The 8,350-nt window shown below is 47.9% G+C and overlaps 1 protein-coding gene across 1 annotated transcript; it reads left to right on the top strand.

Moving 5' to 3' along the window:
* Positions 1–1,779: 1,779 nt before the first annotated feature.
* LOC138755025 (zinc finger protein 229-like) lies at positions 1,780–8,341 on the top strand. The gene is made up of 2 exons (XM_069920176.1): positions 1,780–1,929; positions 5,458–8,341. The coding sequence occupies exon 2, from the start codon at positions 5,998–6,000 to the stop codon at positions 7,417–7,419; it is 1,422 nt and encodes a 473-aa protein (XP_069776277.1). The 5' UTR covers positions 1,780–1,929; positions 5,458–5,997; the 3' UTR covers positions 7,420–8,341.
* The last annotated feature ends 9 nt before the right edge of the window (positions 8,342–8,350 follow it).

Here is an 8,350-nt window from a genome sequence, read left to right as displayed (position 1 = left end):
GTCTGTAGTGTGCACCTTGGCGCTCTGGCACTGTAAGCAGGTTCGGGCCAATAGGGTAATGTCTCAACAGAGTCCGTGCCATATGAACTTGTGCGACAGCAGGTGGACCATAGACCTGACCTTATTTGGGAAGTATATCATTTAAAATCTGATCATAAAGGATTGTTTTCAGCCCTTTATGAATTATTTTAAGATATTGAGATGGTTTCCTGGGTGGTGTTAAGAAAATAAGGGAACAAGATTTTCAACAACCATTTGCCGAAATTGCATGGGATTCCATTTTGAAACGGGCTCCCTCATCTCCTCTTTGTGCCAGACATTCATTAATGCAATTTAACATGGTCCATCGGGCTCACTTTTCCAAGGTGCAGTGAGCTACATTTCATCCTAATCTCTTCTAAATGTGATAAATGCCTAATTGAGGAAGTCACTTTCTATCATATGTTTTCGTTATGTCTCTCTTTCATTTCTGGCAAGGGATATTTCTCACCTTATCATTAGTTCTTAATATTAACATGACTCTCAGCCATTGTTTTTGCTATCTTTGGAGTGAGTGGGCCATGGATTGAACATGAACTTCTTCACAATTCCATGTCGTGGCTTTTGCTTCCCTTGTTGTCAGAAGGGCCATTTTACTGAGATAGGAAGACGCTGTCCCTCCCACTTCTACTCAGTGGTTGTCGGATGTGAAGGCAGGTCTGTCCCTAGAAGAAAATGAGGTGTTCTACTACTGTACAGGAAACGCCTGCCCAACGAGTCCCAGACGTGGAGGAGGCTATCACATGGGCCAACCACTGCAGTCATCAACAACAGTTGGCCAGTGTATTTCCTGAAAACCTGCAGGGTGGACTGCATCAAAGGGCCTCCACATCCCATCACTGATGGTAGTAGCATAGCTGCCCCAGGAAGTCCACTTGCCTCTCCATTGGCCTTGATCTCACCGGGGGCTGTTCATGGGGCTTGCTGGTATGGTCTACAATGGAGCTGGCATCCTTCTTCGCTCTCTGGGGCATGTCCATCTGGGCTGCGACCCCTCCCCCCCCCCCCAGGGTCGCTGAAGTCCTCGTCTGTGAGCAAGAGTCAGATATCCTCAGGCAACTGCTCCAGAAGATCTGCTCGAAGACCAGGCAAGGCCCTCAGAGTGAGCATCTCGCTCATTATGGTGTTTGGGGCCCTGTCCCCAAATCTGACACAAATGCCGCAATTGGGCAGCGGGCTTATGCCAGGAGACCCCGAAAGATCGGGTTAACAGCTCCTTGAGGGCCGCGTATTTGCCTTGCTCCAAAGGCTGCAGTAGGAATTCTACGGCCCTTGCACTGCGTCTTGGTTGAGTGGGCTCACAACGTCGTGGATGTGGTCGGCGGTGATGTTGTGAAGCTGGAATTGAGCCTCGGTCTGCTCAAGCCACATGTGCGGCTGCGACACCCATCCCGTCGGAAGCATAGATGGTCCCCCGTCGCGCCCATGTGGGCCACTGGCCCTGACGTCAGGGCCCTGCATCGTCGGAGTGCTGCCCCAGAATTGGCCAAGGTTCCCGCCAGAGTTCTCCGTCTTCCCGCCATGTGACGACGGCCGGTGACACCCCCAGGGCAACACAGTCACTGCGGTCATTGACCATTTTACGGGCTAGTCCATGAACCAGCTCGAGGGGTTCCTAATTTAATCTTCGCCCAAACTGAAAATGTTTGCTCAAAAGCGTGGCAGAGCCCTATCCAAGCACAGGGGCGAAGTACGCAGGCGCCACACTGATGCAGTGACGTCACAAAGCAGGGAGGGACAGGAGGCGGGGCTAAGGGCGGGACCGTTTCCCACTGGCGCTGCCGCTTTTCTCTTCGGCTGGTGGGAAGTGGAGGCCGCGGCTCCACCGACTTCTAACATCGGCCAGTTCCGGCCCCGCTTCCCCGTGGGAATTGGCCACTGCGCCAGGAGGTGAGAGACCCAGGCAGGTGAACGGCTCGGCCCTGGTAGGAAGGGCTTGCTCGGGCGGGCGGGCGCGGCCCTGAAAGGCCCCGGACTCCTAGACTGGGCCCAATATAGCGGGTTCATAACGCAGGGCATTCTGGGTCATAGACCAGTACAGCACAGGCCCTTCGGCCCTCGGTGTTCTACCGACCCATGTATTCCAAGAAAAGTACTAAATCCTCCCAACCCCGTAACCCCTTCGGGACTGGGATTCGTTCGTGTTCTGATACAGGATAGGATCAGTGTGGGGACTGATACAGGGCTGTGGGGAGGCAGTGGGATCAGTGTGGGGACTGGTACAGGGCTGTGGTGAGAGAGCGGGGTAGTGGGATCAGTGTGGGGACTGATACAGGGCTGTGGGGAGGCAGTGGGATCAGTGTGGGGACTGATACAGGGCTGTGGGGAGAAAGTGTGTACAGTGTGGGGACTAATACATGGCTGTGGGGAGAGAGTGGGGCAGTGGGATCAATGTGGGACTGAACAGAGTGTGTGGTGTGCATCTTCAATGATTGCTGCTTCCTTCCAATGGCATTGTTCATAGAACATAGAACTGCAGCACCATGCAGGCCCTTCATCCTTCTATGTTGTGATGACCTCTATATTCCTATAAAAAATTACTAAACCCCCTTACCCCCAACTCTCTGTTATATTTTCATCCACCCGTCTAAGAGTCTTTTAAATGCCCCTAATATTCTGTCCTTCACCACCATCCCCGGCAAAGCATTCCAGGCACACACAACCTTCTGGTGTTTTTTTTTCAAATGTGGAGGGTTCCGTCAACAAAAGGTCTTAATTGGATATGATAAGAGGAGAGGTGATCATTGGTTTTGGATCTGTGGAGGGAGACAGGGAAAAGGGGAGAGCAAAAGACAGCTGTGGGCATGTGATGGGGAAGAAGGGGGTTAACAGAAACTGGGAAGTCTATGTAAAGCACTAATAGCCTGAATACGCCTGAGATTGTCTGATCTCAGCAGGGGAGACCACCAATGCACCAGGTTTCTGTAAGGGACACTGGACAAAATTCATCACTGCATTTCTATCAACAAATGTTAAAGAATTTCATGCATGTTACATTCTAAATGTCGTTTTACGTGACAATAATGGAACCTTTACCTTTAATACCATCTGGTTGGAGAATGTCCAGACGGAATTATGAGGTGTTGTTCCTCCAATGTGCAGGTGGTCTCAGTTTGGCAGTGCATGAGTTCATTGATAGGCATGCCAACAAGGGAATGGGACTGGGTATTGAAATGGGTGGCTACTGGGAGATTCATGCTATTGTGCCAGACGAGAGCCGAAGTGCTCAACAAAGTGATCTTCAAGGCTGCGTCCCGTCTCTCCGATGTAGAAAAGACCACAGCAGGAGCAGCAGATGCTGTAGATCACACATGTCAAACTCAGGCACAGACAGAGCTAATGCATGAGTCAGAAAGCAGGATGGAGATCAAGAATCTGGTTGTGTGGTGCCAGGACAACAATCTTGCTTTCAATTTCAATAAGATTCCAGCTGCATTGAATTCGCCCATCGTTATTGAATGAAGATCTACTGGGACCAATGCCTGAAGAGGGCGCACAAAATCTGTGAACCGGTGCGGACTTGAAAGGCCAACATGGCCTGTTTCCACTCCGTAGATGATTATATGGTTATGGTTATATGTATTAGAGCTTGCCCGCTGGCTGCTGCGCCAGTATAGCGCATGCACAGCTAATGCTACAAATCCCAGAATGCTTTGCAAATGCGTTGTCGCCGGCCTGTCAGCCCGCTAATCACCCCGACCTCCCCTCTTTACTTTCATTAGCATCTGCGACCTGTCACCTAACTCACATGTAATAAACCCCTTACAAAAAATGGCCAAACGAAAGACAGAAAACAGGACCTTTCAAGACAGGTGGGAGGCAAACAGTGACCCCAGAGTTTGATGAACTTGCATCTAAGAAGAGATGCCAAGTATCTGGTTTAGACCCAGGTGCATCAGAGTAAATCACAGTGTAGCAAGCAAAGCTTGGATTAATATTTTCTTTGGTTAACTTTGGACTGTTCATAGTTGAAAGATTGGATTTTCATTGAAGCAAGTTGTTATTTTTTTTGACTTGTTGGCTTGTGAAAAAAAATACATTTAAAAGGAGCTTAAAGGCTATAGAGAAATATTATTTATTGAATATTTTATTTCTCATTTGTTAATGCTTCTTCTGGAAAGAGTTTAACCAAAACTATTATTGAACATTTATTTTAATAAGAAAAAGTTTAACATTACATATGTTGAAAGAAGAGAAAACATGCAGATGTTGAAAATTTTCAATAAATATTTAGTTTGGCCCACGACTTAGTCCAAGTTTTTAATTTTGGCCCTCTGTGAATTTAAGTTTGACACCCCTGCTGTAGATGATCCCTGCAGATTCTCAAGTGAAATGCTGCTTCACTTGGATGGACAGTGTGGGGCCCGAATGTTGGTGAGGGAGAAGGAGCATCTCCTATCACGGGGTAGATACCAAGGGGTTGATTGGTGGGGAGGGAGGAATGGTGAAGGGAGTCACAGAGGGGAGAGGTCCCTGCAGAAGGCGGTGAGGGGAGGAGAGGGAAATATAGTTGTGTCTAGTGGTGGGATCATGTAGTAGGTGGCAGAAATGGCAGATGAGGACACAAGTGGACGCACGAGGGAGGGTAAAAGAGAAAAACAACTGAGGTGATGGGGAAAGACTAATTCCCTGATAGGAGTGGGAATGCTGTCTGATTGGAGAAGGCCCAGACAGAATACAAGGTGTTGTTCCTCCAATTTGAACAAGTGCCCAGTCTGGAAATGGTGGAAAAAAAAAAGACACAGAAATGTTGGAGGAACTCAGCCGTTCTTCTCGTGTCCATAGGAGGAAAAGATTATTTCCATCGTTTTGGCCCTGAGCCCTTCAACAAATTAATTCTCCTTTATTTCCCATGGATGCTGCATGACCGGCTGAGTTTCTCCAGCAGGTTTGTGTGTAACATTCAACCTCAGTGACTGCAGACTTCCTCATTTAACTCCACTGGTTCCACTTGCCAGTAGCACTCTCCCTGTCAGTCAGCCGAGTGAATTGAGAAATGCATGTGGATGGATTTGGAGCTGATTGGCTTTCCAGACCTTGCCGACATCCACATGGTTGAGGAAACAGTTTCATTTGGGACTGAGATTAAAAACAGACAATGAACTAAATTTAATTCTCAGTAAAAAAAACCCCACTGTAGAAGAACACAAAAACTGCAGATGCTGGAATTTTGAGTGAACAATGGGAAGCTGCAGGGTCAGGTCAGGTCAGGTCACATCCAAGGACAACATTTCAGGTTGGGACCCTTAGCAAAATTCTCATTACTTTTGTGATTCATTGAACTTCTTGGCTCAATTATCGTCTATGAAGTCTCAACTTTCTGACTGAGGTGGGAATACAGCCAATAGCTGATGACAATGACCTGTTCTACCTTGCCGCCTTTCTCTGAATAATGATGTGGGTACACTTGTTTTGCAGGGTGATAAAAGCTGAGGAGTTGTGGATGGGAATCCAAGACAACATTAGCACCAGTCACGTCAGCGAAGAGGCAATACTTGCATGTTTTATTTCTGAGAAGAGACTACAAGCCACAGTGTGACTAGCAAGACAGTGGGATTCATAACCCTGAATAAGAGTGCTAAGGACCACTGACTGTAAGGAATTTTGGCCAGTTGTGCAGAGAGAGTCACTGAGGGAAAGTGAAGCACATCCTCTGAGAAGCTTTGATGAACTAAACAGGGGTGAAGCCAAATAATTTATTTACCACATCGCTGAAGGAGTGAACAAATATTTCTTTGTTAAAAATTATCAATCGCTGTTGAGGCTTGAAAAATAGTTTTCCGTCCAGACTGAAATTTTTGCTTCAGGATTAGCTGGATATCACCTAGAAGCAGTTGGGTGAATCTGGAGCAAACACAGTGTTCTTTCCACAGATGATTTGGGGCATTGTGAGCACATCCTAACCGAAGCCTGGTCACTCACCTGCTGTGTGTGCAAGGGACATTTCTGCCTTCCAAAATGAGTGCCCACAACGGGGAGAGGCCATTCACCTGCTCGGAATGTGGGAAGGGCTTCACCAAGTCCTCCCACCTACTAACCCACCAGCGTCTCCACATGAACAAGAAACCCTTCACCTGCCCTGAGTGTGGCAAGGGGTTCAGTCGATCATGGGACTTGCTGAACCACCAGCAGGTTCACACTGGTGAGTGGCGCTTCACTTGCCCTGAATGCGGCAAGGGCTTCACCCTGTCCTCTAAACTGAAGTCCCACCAACGAATCCACACCGGGGAGAGGCCCTTCACCTGCTCTGAATGCGGCAAGGGCTTCATCCAGTCCTCTAACTTGAAGTCCCACCAGCGAATCCACACCAAGGAAAAGCCCTTCTCCTGCGCTGAATGCGGCAAGGGGTTCACCCAATCCTCCAGCCTGAAGACCCACCAGCGGATCCATACCGGAGAGAGGCCTTTCTCTTGCCCTGAGTGCGACAAGAGGTTCACCCAGTTCTCCAGCCTGAAGACACACCAGTGGGTCCACACCGGTGAGTGGCCCTTCACCTGCCCTGAGTGCGGCAAGGGCTTCACCCAGTTCATTCACCTGAAGTACCACAAGCGGATCCACACTGGAGAGAAGCACTTCACCTGCCCTGAGTGCGGCAAGGGCTTCACCCAGTCCTCTGACCTAAAGACCCACCGGCGGATCCACTCCAGGGAGAGGCCCTTCACTTGCCATGAGTGTGGCAAGGGGTTCAATCAACGCTCAAACCTGAAGGTCCACCAGCGGATCCATACAAGGGAGAGGCCCTTCACCTGCCCGGAGTGTGGCAAGGGGTTCGCCCAGTCCTCAAACCTGATTATCCACCAGCGGACCCACTCCAGGGAGAGGCCCTTCAAGTGTTCTGAGTGCGGCAAGGGATTCAGTCATTCGGGGGACATGCTGACCCACCGGCGGATCCATACCAGGGAGTGGCCTTTCACCTGCCCCGAGTGTGGCAAGGGCTTCACCCAGTCCTCTAACCTGAAGTCTCACCAGTGCGTGCACACCAGGGAGAGGCCCTTCACCTGCCCTGAGTGTGGCAAGGGCTTCACCCAATCCTCTAACCTGAAGACCCACCAGCGGATCCACACTGGGGAGAGGCCCTACACCTGCTCTGAGTGTGGCAAGGGGTTCAGTCGATCGTCAGTCTTTCTGGCCCACCGGCTTGTTCACACTGGTGAGTGGCCCTTCACTTGCCTCGAGTGCGGCAAGGGCTTCATCCACTCATCTAGACTGAAGAACCACCGGCAGATCCACACCGGGTGTGCCCCTTCACCTTCCCTGAGTGTGGTAAGGGCTTCACCCACTCCTCTAGCTTTAAGACCAACCGGCGGATCCATATCAGGGCGAGGTCCTTCGCCTGCCCCGAGTTCGATAAGGGGTTCAATCTATAATGGGACATGCTGACCCACCAGTAGGTTCACACTGCTAGCTGCCCTTCACCTGCCCCGAGTGTCATAAGGGATTCAATCATTCCTCTATCCTAAAGACCCACCTGCAGATCCACACCAGGGATGACCCTGGACTTTTTGAATGTTTTTTTTAAATCTTATCTGATTTAAGTCTTTGTTCATTAGTGATGGGGGGACTTTAATTGCTGGTTTGACCCGGACTAGATTATTCTTCTAAACCAGCTTTGTTCATCCGGCTTTGTTCATTCAATCTTTTTTTTATTAGAATGTGGTATTATTTATGTTGGGAATTATTTTCATACAATAGACAGGGAATATTAGTTTTTTTCCTTCTGTTCATAGTACATATTTACAGATTGACCTTTTTTATTGACAGTCAAATTATCCCATTAACTTGTTCTTATGAATGCAAATAATTAGTTTTTTTCTGATCATGGTCCTATGTTACTATCTTTAAATTTTCCTGGTATTTCTCAAATAAACAGTCATTTGGCATTTCATTTCAACTTTGCTATCTGATACGGTATTTTTCCAGTTTTTGGAGGAATAAATTACTCTTTTTTGAAAAAAATACTGTGGAAGAGACTTCTCGTCTTATTGTATGGGACACTTTTAAGGCTTTTATTAGGATACAAACCATTTCTATACTGCAAACATTAGGAAAGGCGAATCAAGAGAAAAACTCACCAACCAACTGAAGCTATTAGATCTGGATCCAAATCCTGCTCTATATATATGACGCATTGAAATTAATGCCAAATACAACCTTTTTTTCGTGTATCCAATTAATACCCACATTTATAATCAAAAGTCAATTTTATATCCATGGAGATATAATGGGTAAACTTTTGGCTAATCAATTAAAACCCTTAGCAGCCAAACATCAAATTAAAGACATTTGTAAAGTTAATGGTGATATGACAATT

The sequence above is a fragment of the Narcine bancroftii genome, chromosome 2, assembly GCF_036971445.1.
Source record: "Narcine bancroftii isolate sNarBan1 chromosome 2, sNarBan1.hap1, whole genome shotgun sequence".
In the NCBI taxonomy this organism is placed as follows: domain Eukaryota; kingdom Metazoa; phylum Chordata; class Chondrichthyes; order Torpediniformes; family Narcinidae; genus Narcine; species Narcine bancroftii.
This window is presented reverse-complemented; position numbering and strand designations above follow the sequence as displayed.

Bases quoted from the DNA above. Each gene is read 5' to 3' on its own strand.
- LOC138755025 (XM_069920176.1), top strand. From the start codon at position 5,998: ATGAGTGCCCACAACGGGGAGAGGCCATTCACCTGCTCGGAATGTGGG.